The sequence below is a fragment of the Mastacembelus armatus genome, chromosome 13 (assembly GCF_900324485.2).
Source record: "Mastacembelus armatus chromosome 13, fMasArm1.2, whole genome shotgun sequence".
NCBI classification, from domain to species: domain Eukaryota; kingdom Metazoa; phylum Chordata; class Actinopteri; order Synbranchiformes; family Mastacembelidae; genus Mastacembelus; species Mastacembelus armatus.
In genome coordinates, this window is record NC_046645.1 from 9,822,378 (window position 1) to 9,838,385 (window position 16,008).

At 42.3% G+C, this 16,008-nt stretch overlaps 1 protein-coding gene across 1 annotated transcript in view; it reads left to right on the forward strand.

Annotated features, from left to right (window-relative positions):
* The first annotated feature begins 1,038 nt into the window (after nucleotides 1-1,038).
* Nucleotides 1,039-16,008, forward strand: part of LOC113134227 (Down syndrome cell adhesion molecule-like protein 1 homolog) — a 31,738-nt gene continuing 16,768 nt past the window's right edge. The window contains exons 1-15 of the mRNA XM_026313478.1: nucleotides 1,039-1,139; nucleotides 1,500-1,778; nucleotides 3,009-3,284; nucleotides 4,384-4,683; nucleotides 7,423-7,565; nucleotides 7,821-7,950; nucleotides 9,751-10,029; nucleotides 10,832-10,960; nucleotides 11,130-11,309; nucleotides 12,760-12,965; nucleotides 13,980-14,076; nucleotides 14,198-14,326; nucleotides 14,508-14,675; nucleotides 14,889-14,959; nucleotides 15,124-15,364. Of these exons, the coding sequence (XP_026169263.1) occupies nucleotides 1,136-1,139; nucleotides 1,500-1,778; nucleotides 3,009-3,284; nucleotides 4,384-4,683; nucleotides 7,423-7,565; nucleotides 7,821-7,950; nucleotides 9,751-10,029; nucleotides 10,832-10,960; nucleotides 11,130-11,309; nucleotides 12,760-12,965; nucleotides 13,980-14,076; nucleotides 14,198-14,326; nucleotides 14,508-14,675; nucleotides 14,889-14,959; nucleotides 15,124-15,364 (2,632 nt within the window). The 5' untranslated portion in view covers nucleotides 1,039-1,135. The remainder of the gene's footprint in view (nucleotides 1,140-1,499; nucleotides 1,779-3,008; nucleotides 3,285-4,383; nucleotides 4,684-7,422; nucleotides 7,566-7,820; nucleotides 7,951-9,750; nucleotides 10,030-10,831; nucleotides 10,961-11,129; nucleotides 11,310-12,759; nucleotides 12,966-13,979; nucleotides 14,077-14,197; nucleotides 14,327-14,507; nucleotides 14,676-14,888; nucleotides 14,960-15,123; nucleotides 15,365-16,008) is intronic.

The window sequence follows — 16,008 nt, forward strand, 5'->3', positions numbered from 1 at the left end:
GCATGTTCACACTGCAGTAGCATTGCATAATCAAACAATCTGCAATCTACTACAAAGTCTGACGTGCACACTGTCTAAATAACCCTTTGGGGGAACAGAATACAAAAAGACTCTTAGAAGCGGAAAAATTCAAACACTAAGACGCACTCTCCTCGACTCTTTGCCTTCCATCTTGCTCTTCTTTCACATACACACTTGTGCAGATACTCTCTCTATTGACTTGTAGATAAATCAGAGGCACACCAAGCAGTCACTGATGTGAATTGAAAATGACAGTAATCTGCTGTTACCATAACACACACAGACTCATCAATTATTTATTAACACCTACAATAAGTCCCCTTTCTCTTCCTCTGGCTCTTCCTCTTCATCCTTCTTTCTCTATTGATGGAAGGAGTATGTTAAAAGGTCCCATGTTTTCACCTAAGCACCGTGGTTCGGCCTTTTGAAGAAATGTATGTTATTTATATTACTTCATCAGCGGATTCTTTGGAATATTTGCTGTAGGTTGAGTCTTAAGATTGGTGACCTTTTCTTCTCTCAGCAGGTTTTTAAATGCTTTTTTTTTTTTTTTTTACAGCAAATGTGTAAATTGAAAATCTATTCAGTGACTACAGAAGAGATGTTATGAATGTTTTTTAGCATACTTAGAATAGTTGATGAAAAAGACATGCAAACATCTACTGCTTCGCTGTTGTTCTGTGCATTTAGACTTGTGAAACACAAATTTTATTTATAATACATCAGTGTTAGGCACTTTCCAGGGTGTGGATTAGAGATTCTTCAACTTCATTTATTCAGCCCGTGTTAAAATTCCTTAAGAGAAGCCAATTTAACTTTTGCTAAACAGCAGCAACTGTGCTCACAAATGGGAGTTCATTGGCTTACTTCTTGTTTTACTTTTGAAAAAAAAAAAACAAACACTTAAATAGAGAAAAATAACAATAATAAGAATAACAAAAACTCTCCTCTTCTACCTGCTCTCTCCACAGGTAACCGTTTCTTCCTGACCTCATTCGGCGCTTTGTATATCTCAGAAGTGCAGAAGGAAGATGCTCTGTCCACCTATCGCTGCATCACAAAGCACAAGTACAGTGGAGAGACTCGCCAGAGCAATGGAGCCAGGCTCTCTGTTATGGGTAGGCAAAAACTTGCTGTCTCAGGTCTTCGTGCATTGGCTTGGCGTAAACACAATTTTAGGATTCAGTTTTGAATGAAAAATTAGATGGATTCATCAAATTATGCAAGTTTAGTTTAGTTTAGGAATAAGACTGATTTTCTTGCCAAGAGTTAGAAGATAAATATGAAATTGGAGCTAGAAGATGGTCTACTTCAGTTTTTATACAGATTAAACAAACAAGATATAACATTTTAGCTTTAAAGGTAATAGTAGGAGGATTTTGATAAAGATCCAGATGACAGTCTAGCTGGAATAAAGCAGAAAGGATCAAGAATATTGAAATATTTCTTCAAGGAGCTGTGATGTGTTTCACCTGCAGACCCTACGGAGTCCACCCCGTCAGTGCTGGACAGTTTCCAGTCCGGTGAGGTGCAGGTGGGGCACAATGTAGAGCTTCCCTGCATCGCATCTGGATATCCAAACCCCACCATCCGATGGCTAAAGGATGGTCGGCCATTACCTGCAGACTCCCGCTGGACGCGCCGCATCACTGGGCTCACCATTTCAGACTTGAGGCTGGAGGACAGCGGCAACTACATCTGTGAGGTCACAAACAGCTTTGGCTCCAAAGAGGTGACAGGTCACCTCAATGTCATAGGTGGGTAAAAAAAAAAAAACTGAAGGGACTGCCATCAAATACCAATATTCAGGTCCCATGACCACCCTTCCCTGCACATGGCAAAGCGTCACTGATCGTTTTACCCACTATGCCTCTGCTGACATCCACTGCTCTACACTGATAGATGGAGTGAAAGAGTGAGATGGACACATGTAATGAAAGTGATGTCAGGTCACGGACAGGTGCAACAGAGACATCATTTAAGCTTTGCTGGCTGAGCCCTGGCCCTGTGTTACCTACACGCCCCTCCCCAGACCACTGTTGTCTCTGTCGAGCATGAGGTTGATCTCCAAGGACGGCTTGTTGCCCCCGCTGTGTTCTCAAACCCCACTAAGGCGTCACTGTGGTGACAGAGCAAAGCAGTGGTCGTGCTGGCCTGTCGCTCTGTTTACCAAGGATGTGAGAGAGCGACAGAAAAATAATTTTATAATGTTGTGTGTATAAATGAAAGCGATTTGGAGGAGACACATATAGAGAAGATACTATATGTAGGCTATAAGATACTATGTAGGCACACTTGTGGAGAGAAGGGTGAAGTGGAGATAGAGCATGGAATTTGAGGGTGATTGGGGAAAAGGAGGAAGTTAGTGGACACTGAGCAGACTGGCCGCAGGACACATCACTGCACAGCCCACAAACCTCCTATGACAGAGCATGGACGGTGCCCCACACACACACACACACACACACCCTCACACACACACACACACACACACACACACACTTACAGTACATGCACACATTGCGTGTGAAGAAAGTCTTACACATGCACTGTCACTCACACATGCACACACACATGCATGCACACATTCAGCAGCCTCCAGCACTTAACACCAGCTGCTTTATTGCTCACTGACATTTTCTCCCCTTTCTGTTTTTCTGTCTCGGTTTTCCTCGCTGCTTAGCTCACACACTCACACACACAAAGCCAATGGAGGAAGTCTTGACACACAAACAACAAATTTCCAGTCTCGCCCCACCAAAATATGATTTGTGTTGCATGGCCAGCACAGCGTAGCTCAATTCAAATTGCTTTCATTCAACACTGCACATAACACCCGTGTACCTCCTGAGACAAGACTGCCTGCACAATAAGGGCTGTTCCTTCAATATTTAGCCAGTAATGTGAATGACAAAGCTTTTGCTTTGGCCTACCATCTTTTTTTTTTTTTTTAACTCTTTTCTACCTGGTCCTCCTCCTATCTTTAGAGCCACTGCGGGTCACCTTGTCACCCAAGAACCTGAAGACAGGAATCAGCAGTACAGTCATCCTCTCCTGTGCCGTCCAGGGTTCCCCCCACTTTACTGTGTCCTGGTACCGTAACACAGAACCTGTCCTGCCCGATCAGCATTTTTCGATCCAGGGGGCTCACAATGAGACATTGTTCATTTCTGCTGCACAAAAGAGACATTCAGGAGCTTACCAGTGCTTTGCCACACGCAAGGGCCAGACTGCCCAGGACTTCTCCATCATACTGCTGGAAGGTGAGGACAGAAAGGGATTACCATTTTGGTCATTAATGTAAATGTAACGAGAACTATCCAAGGTTGTTATACTGCTGTTTGCGAAAGTCCATGAATTTGTCTTTCTTATTAATCTTAATTAGACAATGATTACATATGGTTTACATATTTATATTCACCAGCCATACTAGAGACCAAATTATGTTGTGCATTTATTTTATATGTGCAGAGTTGTCTGCTGCCAAGACATCCATTTGCAGTTATGTCTGCATTTCCACAAAATATTGTGGAGAGGATGTTAACTGATCGATTTCCATTACATACAGTATTGGAGTACATGAAGTAATAACAGTTTAATTGGCATTAAACTGACACAATCAGAATTGCATAGCTTTTATGCCTAGTTTATTTTCCTCAGTGAGTCACAGTTAATTTTTTTATACACATCAAGTACATGCCCTGACTGCATGTACATTATGACAACCTAAACACATATGATGTAAAGAGAAAAACCTGAAAAGCAGATCAATCAAAAGGAACAATTGCTCGATAATATTGCACCTTATTGATCTGCAAAGCTATGGATCTGCATTATAGCTTCCAAGCAGCATGTTTTCTTATATTTCATTACATAAATATATTTGCACCTTATCTGTACTGGTCAGCGCTGCACTGCCCTTAATTGTGCCATTTGTCTTGTACATTGTCTGATGTACTGTCTACACTGCTTGTACACATGCACTCATCCTTCTTGTGTTGTTTTTGTATACACAAATACCCATTGTAGAGTTTGTATTGTTTTATGTCGCACCATGGTTCCTGGAGGAACATTTTTTCTGTATTTACTATACATGCGTGAATCAACAATAAAAGCTTTTGAACCTTGAAACAAAAGACAAAAAAAAAAAAAACTTCCCTCAGACAGAGGTTTGTTTTTTATGTTGTGCTAAACTTTATGAACCTTCATGCTTGTCATTCCATGCCTTACATTAAAAAAAAAAGTTTCCAATTTGAAGAGTATTTTAATTATTCTTCCAACAATAACACTGATTTGTTTTACTTTTAGCTTCTGGTTATCAACAAAAATTCACACGTCACATCTTTTGTCTCATGATTGTAGATGGTACACCCCGTATTATTGCCTCCTTCAGCGAGCGGGTGGTGGTCCCAGGCGAACCGTTTTCCCTGATGTGCGCCGCCAAAGGAGCACCTCCTCCAACCATCACCTGGACCCTGGATGACGAACCTGTAGCCCGGGACCTGTCCCGTGTCAGAGCCAGCCAGTACACTCTCTCTGATGGCAGCACTGTGAGCCACGTCAACGTCAGCAGCCCGCAGATTCGCGATGGAGGAGTGTATCGGTGCGCCGCACGAAACTCGGCCGGTAGTGCCGAGTACCAAGCGCGCATAAACGTAAGAGGTGCCTGTCTACTTTTCAATATCAGTCATACAGAGGCTTTTCAGAGCCTGAACCCTACCCCTACCCTGACCCATATCCTATCCTGTACCCTTCAACTGTATATCTTTACCTCTATCTCTGTGTGTTTTACTTTCTCGTATTTTTGTTTTTCTTTTTTCTTTTTTGTTCTTACCTACAATCTGTACACCTAAATGTAATTTATCTGCGGCAGCTCATGTTTGGTCAGTCTCATTCTGTCTTTCTTGCAGTGTGTCTCCTTAAGCTTTCTGTCCTGTGCCTGTATGAATGCACACATATAAACACAAAGAAAACTCATCCACCTACTGTACCTGTACGAACAATCATATACATGCACTAAGACATTTTTTGCAGGCAGACAAAAAGTTAAAATAGAGAGATTGTAGATCAGCATATTGTATGGAGTGAAAGAGTTGATACAATAACGGAGAAGGAGTGAGAGAAGTGTGAGACAAATGGATGTAGAAGCTTTGCAAGAGAAAAAAACAGATACCCAGATGCAGGAAGAGAGAGACTAATTGAAATGAGAGAAGAGGAATTGAGAGGAGAGGAGCACCGGTGTCAGTTGCAGGAGGGATGATGAACTCTGGAGGCAGAACTGGTGATGTCACTATCATAAGAGACGACAAGGATGAGGAGTGACACTGATGGACAGGGCTGTATCAGTGTCTGCATGTCTGTCGCTCTCTCGCTCTCTCTCTCTTTTCTCTTTCCTTTGGTGAGCTGTGTGGTTGTGACATGTGAGTCTGCTCTGAGCAGACCTGCCAGACTGATCATTGGAGAAGGAATGAACCCTATTGCCAAACAGCTTCAGCACTACATGCAACACAAATTGGCAGAATGGCCATTAAACACATATACATGGACACAAATGCATAACTACATGTGGAAAAGCAGTAACATACTAATATGCTTCTCCGCTCACTGAAATGTGATATTCTCAACTTCTCGCATTAAGGGAGGAGGCAACAGGAGATATCAAGCATCACAGACGTTGTTGAACACACAAGCACGTGAATACTGTATTTGTATTTGTGTGTGGGTGTGTGTCAGCATGTGTGTGTCTGCGCGACAGTGCTACTGAATAATACATCTTTTGATTCGTCAGAGCTGTGACTTCAAAGCTCCGCACATGCTGAGAAAGGGAGGAGAGAGAAAGAGGGAGAGAGAAGTGGGGGTAAGAGGGCTCGAAAGAGAGATAACAACAAAGATGCAAGATCAACAATGGTGAGAAGGTCAGCGAAGAAGTAGCAGATGACTGAGTGATGGTCCAGTGTCGACCAGTAATGCTAAACAAATTTTGTCTGTCTCTTCCTGCCTGCCTGCCCACAGCCTCCAGTCTCTGTCTGCTGGCAATGATACAAGACCAACATATTGAGGCAGTCAAGCTTTATTTATTTATTTTTTTGGAAATCAGTCACATTAATTTTGTTCAACTTAGTCTGCCAATTACCTGTTGTGGTCACTATTACTCAGTGTCACTGCCACTCTAAATGCTACGGGCCATGTCGCAGCATGACCTTTCAGTTGGACCCAAACGGTCCGACAGTAGTTAAAGCTGATGAGTTCTGCATTGGAGGGCTTCAACAGAACCAGGATCCTGCAGGCCCTGCAGCAGCCAACACAAATACGTCAGGTGCTGGATGCATTTACTCGAACATAAAACATTCATCCATTACCTATACTGTATTCTTACCTTATCACATGGGTTCTGAGGCCAATCCCAGTCAGTCTGTCACAGGGCTGAAACACAGAGATAAAGCCTCATACTGACATTTAAACCTATGGGCAGTTTCAATCCCATCACCCACTTGCTGTGAGGTGACGGTGCTAACCACTGCTTTACTGTGCCGCTGCATGAATGAAAATTCATATATATGTTGTTAATACTGGAGCCTTACCCTTGCATATAAACCTTCAAGTTAACTGAAAGCCTCTAAAAATGTACAATGTACAGTTTGGTTTAATTTTTCCACATTTTCTCTGAGTCACCCACTCCCACTCTCGGTTACACTCTGTTTTTAGACTAGTCATACAGTTGTGTAGTTTGTTTAAATATCACTAACATTAACTGAAATTGCCATTGCTAATCCAGTCTGACCTGGAAACAATAGTATGATTGCTGCTACTCTGCAGTCTGGCATTGTGGTATTCCTAAATCTAGTTTGTGTCTGTTATACTACAGGAAAGAATGTGAACTATAAGAGAAACAGATCCGTGATTCATGATATTTTCATCTATTTTTTATTCCCTCTACCTAAAGCTGAACATCTTAACTTGTAAATGGTTTTTTTCCCATCCATGCCTTATAAACTAGTTTAAGATATCGTATTAAACGTGTCTGGGGGGACTAAACTGATTTTCAGCCTTTGCAGGTAGCTGGGGAGGAGTGTGTCTGCAAATCTGTAGGTTAATAGTGACAAACTAAGTTCCCCCAGAAAAATGCAGAACCAACCTTTTAGCAAGACATTCAGACCTCCCTCTCTCCTCCTATCCCCCTACATGCTTTTTCCTCTTCTATTCCTTCCCTTCTCCCTTCCCTATCACCCCTTCCCTTTATTCCTAAAATTCCATGACTTGTTTCTGACACCATTGGCTAATGATTTTTTTCCCCGCTTCTCTTTCCTTCCTTTGGCCAACCCGTCTCTACTTCTTTCCATCCTTTTCTCTGCCAATTTCTTTCTCTCTCTCCCTCTTTCCCCTTTCCTTTTCCATGTCCAGGCCCTCCGAGGATTCGGCCTATGAAGAACATCACTGCAGTGGCAGGAAGAAACACTTTCATAAACTGCCGTGTGATTGGGTATCCTTATTACTCAATCAACTGGTACAAGGAGGGACTTCTGCTGCCTGACAACCATCGCCAGGTGGCGTTCGCTTTTTGCATTTCTGCTCAAAGTCAATAAAACCATATTAGAACTTATTTTCTATACAGCACTGTAATAGTATAGCAGAAAAGATGTGTGCTGGATTAAACCTGAGGTGCTATGCAAATCAAGAGAACCTGAACTTACATCATTGTCAGTTGTGTATTGATTTTAGCATCATCTCATTGAAATTCATGATTAGTATGACCAGTGCTAATCAACTCTACATGTAAAACTTGTGTGATGTCTGTTTAGGTGGTGTATGAGAACGGGACTCTGAAACTCAGTGATGTTCAAAAGGGAATGGATGAGGGGGCCTATGTCTGCAGTGTGCTCATCCAGCCACAGCTGTTCATTACGCAGACTGTTTATGTCACTGTCAAAGGTGAGTTAAAGGTGATCAGGTTGATCATTTTGAAAGTAGGAATTTTGTTTTACAGGTTTTTACTTCTAACTCAGGTTTATTTTCTTAGGCTGAAGAGTCACATGCTGTCGGTGTTTAAAAGCATATGGAGAAAAAAGAGAGCACATAATTTTCTTGTGTGTTATGTGGTGTGAATTATTTATTTTGTATTTATTTATTTTGTATTTGTGATTTTCGCAGGTTGGTGAATATGTTGTAATTAAAATAGTACAGAATTGTAATTGAAGTATTTACTGTGTGATAAAGTAAAGTGGAAAAAAATTATGAATGTAAAAGAGAGTGATTGTAAGAGGGATGGAGAGTAAGACTGCAGGAGGTTGTGAGTGTAACACAGGCAGAGGAAAGAAGAAAGCTGTATGCATTGCCTCTAATAACCACTGATTAAGGGGCGGAGTGGTCTAGTGCGCTCTCTCAACCACTCAGCAATTACATAGTGCAGGGGTCCTATTGTATAAGGTTTGTGTGTGTGTGTGTGTGTGTGTGTGTGTGTGTGTGTCTGTATGCCATACATACATGTGTGTGAATGACAAAATATGTGAGTCTGTCTATTCTGCGCGTCAGCTTGTATGTTATTTCGCTGTGCTCTCTGCAGTGATAACATGACATGTTTGTTTTAGGAAGTTGTAGAATGAAGGTTGTGTGTGTTTCAGTTTGACATTAGTAGATGTGTGGAATTTGTCATACTCTGTGCTCTTCATAGTGTTTCTCTGCACATGCATGCACGGCTGTTTACACAAGTGCACGTGCGTGAGCCTGCATGTGTGCATATGTGCATTTTCAGCGTGTGGGTGTAGGTATGCGCTTGTATGAATGTGTGTTCGTCATGTCTCTGATTTAATTAGATGAATTTTAACGAGGCCCAGATTAAATCCCCCAGATGTCTCAGCTGTAACCCCCCCTCCCCACCTCGTCTCCCCAACTCCAAACCACCAGCATCACCTCCGCTGGTCTCCATGGCAACACTGTTCTTCCCCCTGCGAATGGGGCTCTAATTAGAGCAGCTATTATGGGCTGGCTTTAGCAGGGCAGGGTGGAGTGGAGTTGCTTGTAGGGGGCACCGGCAGCTGCAGAGTGGGTAGTGGGCTAGTAGGCCAGGCTTCGCTGGAAGCTTTGGGAGTCCAGGCTTAGATAATAGATTCAAGAAATCAAATTACTGATCTCCTGCAGTCCAGTAGACAGATGGACTGCTACTATACCAACATGCCTGTCAGGTGAAAATTCTGAACTGTGTCCTCTAAAAATTTGACTCTGTCTTTTTGTCTTCTGCCATTACATCACTCTTTCTCCCACTCCATGTCCTCCTGATGCCCTCGAATCTTCAAATGTGTGTGTCTACACATATTCTGTTTCTTCACACGACATACTCTTTTCTCTAACCTTCTTCATAACTGTTTGAAATCTTTGTTTTCACCCTTTTCTCACCCCACTCATTTAAACAACCCTCTGTTTTCATTCATCTTTTTTATTTTCATTCCCTCTTTGCCTTCTCTGTCTTCTCTCCATCTACCCTTTATTTCACCTTGCTGCCTGTCTTTGCCTTTTTCTCTCCCCAACTCCCCTTTTCATCAACCTGTCTGTTCAATCTCTTTTGCGTTTCACTATTTCTTTTCTCATTTCACTATATTTCCCTCTATTATGCTGTTTCTACTACTACATTTCTGTTTAATCTTCCTTCTTCTTGACTCTTCATACGCTCTGTCACTCTCCTGCCTTGACCTCTCTCACTTATTCTGTCATTCTCTCCTCCTCCACCTCTCTCAGTCCCTCCACTGATCCAGCCATTTGACTTTCCGCCAACTTCCATTGGTAAATTGATGTACATCGCCTGCGTGGTGTCATCTGGAGATATGCCCATACGCATCACGTGGCGCAAAGACGGGCAGGAGATCGTGCCCTCCTCGGGCATCACAATCGACACGAAGGAGTTTATGAGCTCCCTGCAGATATCCAAGGTGTCGCTCAAACACAATGGCAACTACACCTGCATTGCCAGTAATGATGCTGCCACTGTCAGCACAGAGAGGCAGCTCACAGTCACAGGTAAGGAAAGCAGTCAAAATATATCCTTTATTTGAATCCTTATTGGTCAAAATCCAGAAACACTGAATCTTTCACTTCCCATAATGCAATTCATTGCCATCTTAGATTCTTCTTGGCTTGTAAAAACCCAAATATTTCAAAGACCACAATGTCCATTTTGTACCACAAACACTGTTCAGCCAAGTGATTAATGTCATCAGACTTGACAAAGCTCCCTCCAGAGCCACAGAATGGCCTATACAACTGTGTAGTATTTCCTCTGACTCATACATTTAACTTGACATTCACCTTGGCATATAAAATCACCAGGAATGGAAAGTAACAAACTACTGTACCTTTACTCATTGCTGTCTTTAAGTGTAATTTAGAGGTGCCCCATGCTTCTACTCCTTCATGTTTAACAGGGAAATATTGTACCTTTTACTCCATTAGATTTATTTGACAGCTATAGATACTTTGTAGATTAAGCTTTTACATTCAAATATATAATACATATCTATATACATATATACTTAAGTAGGATTTTGAATGAGAAAATTTACCCTGTAATAATTTATATTTTTTAACTAAAAACACTAAATAATAAATACAGTTCCAAATAGAACCGCCCTTAAACTGGATCCTACATTTATACAATTTCATCACAACTGCTTATCAGATATTAGTAGTATAGTCATCCTGCTGGTGCTGTTTTGATTGAAATACTGTGAAGTTCCCATGCAAGAACCCTTAAATATGGCTCAAGTGTGGGGAAGGGTGAAATTTAAGTTTCTGTGCTTTATTTACTCTCCTCTTCATCCAGTGCCACCTCGGTTTGTGGTTCAGCCCAACAACCAGGACGGGATCTATGGCAAGGCAGGGATCCTAAACTGTTCTGTTGATGGTTATCCTCCTCCTAAGGTCATGTGGAAGCATGCCAAAGGTACACTAGGTACATGGCCCATCTTTCATCTTTTATCTATCTACTGTGATGCATTGTCTATTCTCCGCTCATTATCCTATTCATAGGTCTGCACTATAAGTACTTTAGAAATGTATGTGCTTCAACTTACTTCGCCATAATCACTTGTCCTTGTGGCCTTCCCTGTCTTTCTGTCCAGCTGGTATTGGGAACCCCCAGCAATACCACCCTGTGCCTCTGACGGGCCGCATCCAAATCATGAATAATGGCTCTCTACTCATCAGACATGTCCTGGAAGAGGACCGAGGCTTCTACCTCTGTCAGGCCTCGAACGGTGTGGGCTCAGACATCAGCAAGAGCATGGTCCTCACTGTTAAGAGTGAGTATACAAAACTCACAAATCTTTTGTAGGCCAATGCAGCAGAGGATGGGTTTTTCACAGTATAGATGACTGTGGTGAGGCCATCTAGGACGCTTCAGTGCCCCTGCTTTATCAGTCTTCATGCACACACACTCGCTAAATGTGTCAAACCAATGAGCCAGCTTGCACTACTCTCCCTGTGCTCTGTGGGCCTGAACATACACACATACATATACAGTAATGAATTGGGGGAGCAAAGGTGCTCATGAACATCAGATTAAAACAGTGAGGAACCTCAAAAGAAATGTGTGTGTGCGTGCCCGTGTGTGTGTGTGTGTGTGTGTGTGTGTGTGTGCGTGCGTGCGTGCGTGCGTGCGCGTGTTCGTGCGTGCGTGCGTGCGTGTGTGTGTGTGTGTGTGTGTGTGTGTGTGTGTTGCATGCAACTGAGCAATTGATCTTTGGACTCTTGGGATCTGTCTACAGACAATCAAAAGCACTTTGAGCTTAATCATTATCTGCAATCAATTTCTCCACCCTGCCCTCACTGTGAATAACACCCTCTATAATGCAACATGAAAATGTACATGCACGCATGCACACACACACACACACACACACACACACACAACTGTCAACATCAAGTAGGCCACTCTGGGGCCAGTGCCCTCTGTATCATGCGGTACACTGATCGTTCAAAAGAGCTCTATTCACAAAAGGAATGTTAGCATTTAATTTCTTGTACCTTTCAATGCTTATACCTTTAGCACACACAGACACATATAACAGTGTGCGCATGAATACATCTACTGTGTTCCCCATGTTCTGCTATCACAGGGCTGCCTCTCTCCCTCTCTCTCTCCTTCTGGTGTTAGTTTTATTGATTGAACCGTTCCTCTCCTCTGCTTCCTTCAATTCTGTCTGTTTCGCTCAGTGGAGAGGGAGGAAAAGAGGAAAACAGGGAGGGTGAGATGAATAAGTGATGAAAACAAAACAGCAGAAGCCTCCTCAGATCGATGTTGTGTGTGCGCAGATGAGCCTGTTTCAGTGAGTGTTGGCCAGACAAGACTGAGTGTGAGTGATTTTGTGTATCGAGTGTACACAAAATATATAGTGTATCGTTTTTGCCTCTTCATTCACCTAGACCCCAATGTTAACTATTGGAGAATGAGAGAGGAGGTTTATTGACTTTCTCTCATTGACCATAGCTCTTCATTACTCACCTGCAATTGAACTTGACTACTCTGAACTCCACTTTTTTAACTTAAACCTAGCGTTCTCTTCTCTTCACGTCTTTTTCCCTTTCTGTGTAAACCTTGTTTTCTTTTCCTCACCCCTCTCCTTTTTTTATTTGCCTCTGTTGTCTAATATCCCTCCTGTCAATCTCTTTACTACAACCATTTCTCTGTGCTGTCACCGGTTTGTTTGCACCTTCTCTTCATCTCACACTCCATTTTCCTACTCCTTCCAGTCCCTGCAATGATCACCAGTCACCCCAACACTACCATGGCAAAGAAGGGTCATGTGAAAGAGCTGAACTGCACAGCCAGGGGAGAATGGCCTATCATCATCCGCTGGGAAAGAGGCGATACTGTCATTGATCCCGACCGCAACCCCCGATATTCCATCACCACCAGTCCCAACGAGAAGACGGACGAGGTGCTGTCTACACTGAAGGTAAGAAACGTGTATTTGGTCGAGCACCTAGTTTAGAAAAATCAGACAGCAATGTATTTATGATGCTTACTCAGCATATAAACAGCTTTCAATTTTTTCCTTTTTACTTTTCTTTGTCTGTTTGGGCTCTGAGTGAAGGTGCAGCATGCAGAGCACAGTTTGGAGGGTTGTGCGAACATTAAGAATACATTGTCCATCAGTGTGTTAGGGACTGGTACCTGTCTTTCTCAATAACATCAAGTCTTTTTACTGTTTATCTGTACTCTTGCCCCCAACGCTGGCAAGTGTGAATGTACAGCAGCCTAAAATATGATACCAAGGATGATATCTCTGCCTGGACATTTTGAACGTCACAATGTCTGTCATGGCAGCCACATATCTAACTTTACTCTTAAAAAATGAAAGGCTTCAGGCTATAGATTTGGATTTGATTCAGCAGCTGTTGCGGCCTGGTGATGCAGTTTTTTGGATGCTGATACGAGGAGGAGGTCACTGGTAACAAGTGGTACTCAGGAGCTCTGCGATGTAAAGAGGAAGTGAATCAACTGCGTGTTCAGTGAGTTCTGAGGATTCTCATCTCACTCATAACCAATGGGTTTGAGACCCGAGAGAGCACAGAAGCTTATATGTGTATTTTGCACAAGATTTAGGGTATAACAGTGGATTTGCCTGCAACCATTGTTTTTTTTTTACATTGTGCACTCCACAAATTAGAGACTTGCTGTGGAACATCATCCGAAAACAAAGATATCCATATATGAAATTATGGTGACAGTGACTGGTAAGAGTTAAAACATTAATCTATACCACTGGTTTCATTTCCAAAAATCACAAAAACTGTGTTTTGTTTTACACATCTCCTCCCAATGCGGTACAGACTGAGTAAATACCAAATAGAAAAAACTCTCACTGGGCCACTTCTCCATCACAAAACTGTGCTCTACACAATTTGCCTGCACAAAGATAGGGTTGTTTGTCTCTTTGACATTTTTCTTTCAACTTTTCTCCCTGCAGCTAAAGCCAGCAGAGCGTGAGGATTCAGTCTTCTTCTCCTGTCATGCCATCAATTCTTACGGAGAAGGACGAGGCCTTATCCAGCTCACCGTGCAAGGTAGCCAAATGTCCTGGACAAATGCTGTACTAAACCATCTTCTTTAAATGTTAATAAAAACTGCACGAAACCTGCTTTTCCTTATTTCCATTCAAACTGGCCCTTTATTTACTCTCATCAGAACCCCCAGACCCTCCAGAGCTGGAGGTGCGAGAGGTAAAAGACCGTAGTATGAATCTCCGGTGGACACAGAGATTTGATGGAAACAGTGTCATTACTTCCTATGATATTGAGTATAAGAACAAGACGGGTGAGTAAGCTACAGAATAGGTTAATCTAAAAATATAAAAACTGTATTGTCTAAGAATTTTACTGTTCTGCGGTGAGTATTAGGGGAAAATATTACTTTAGAAAAAACAAATGCATTGAGAAAATTGTGTGACCTAAAATGAAAAACAAAATTATGTAATAATTCTCTTCTTTTTTGTCAGATTCCTGGGACCTTAAACATGCCACCCGAAACATCTCCCCCACCAACAATCAGGCCAACATAGTGGACCTTCATCCGGCCTCTGTCTACAGCATCCGCATGTACTCCTACAACGCTATAGGAAAGAGTGAGGCCAGTAAGGAACTCACCATCAGCACAGAGGAAGCACGTAAGTATCCTGAGTAGTAGCACTGACTTGACTTTTATCAGATATTTCATTTTTGCTTTTTGCATAGGCACTGTCTCAAAGGAACTGAGAAAAACATCTTTGCAAATGAAAATATTTCAAAGTCATCAGACTGAATACTAACACACAATGTTTTGGGGCTGTAGCAAAACGACCCTGCCTTAAACCTCTTTGTGTCTTTATTCCTCTCCGCAGAGCCCGATGGCCCTCCCATGGATGTGATCCTGCAGCCTGTCACTTCTCAGAGTATCAGAGTCACCTGGAAGGTAAAGCATTAGTTCCACATCACACATTCGTTTGTGTGTAGCATTGTCTTATAGCACATATTTTTCCATCCTTGCAAATAAATCTAATTCCTAAAACATTATGTTATTGAATATGGATAAATGAGTTTAATGTAAGTATTGTCTTGTCATATTTTATTACTTAGGCCCCCAGGAAGGAGCTACAGAACGGGGTGATCCGAGGTTATCAGATCGGTTACAGAGAGAATGGTCCGGGCAGTAACGGCCAGTACAGCATTGTGGAGATGAAGGCCACTGGAGACAGTGAGGTCTATACCCTGGACAACCTGAAGAAGTTTGCCCAGTATGGTGTGGTTGTCCAGGCCTTCAACAGAGCTGGCACAGGGCCCTCTAGCTCGGAGATCAATGCTACAACACTGGAAGATGGTGAGAACCACAATGAACACAATATATTTAAGATATCTCAGCATGTAAGAAAAGGGATGGTCTGTTTATGAGTGGAAATATGGGCTACTTGAGTGACCAGCAGCAATAAAAAAACATAGCATGGTGCATTATGTACAGTGGAAGAGTAAACTTATTGCCACTGTCTCTTTTGGCTTTGATTCACAGTTACTGGACTTTCTCTCTTGCCTTTGCTGTTTTTGCTTTCTGTCTGTCTGATCTGTGTCAAATCAGGACATGCTTTGTAACCTGAATTCACTCTCTGTTTTCTCATCAACACTGAAAGTTGGCTTCTCGAAACCAAATGCTTTTTACAATTATCATGGAGATGAATAGTCTTGTAGACACAGTGCACACTCAGCTGCACTTCAGAGTGTGCACTGTGGAGATACTGCCATGCATCCTGATGGCTCAGGGGCAGATGGGCTAAATGCTGGGTGAGTGAATGAATGAGTGATTGAAGTGTGAGTATTCAAGTAAACATATAAAAAGAGGCAATCATGACATGCATGTACTTTTTTTTGTTTGTTTGTGCAGTAGTAGTAACAATTGCCCGTCAACTCTTGTTTTCTCCAGTTACTTTCTATTAAAAGAGATATGTTGAGACATTTACCAACTACTGACCC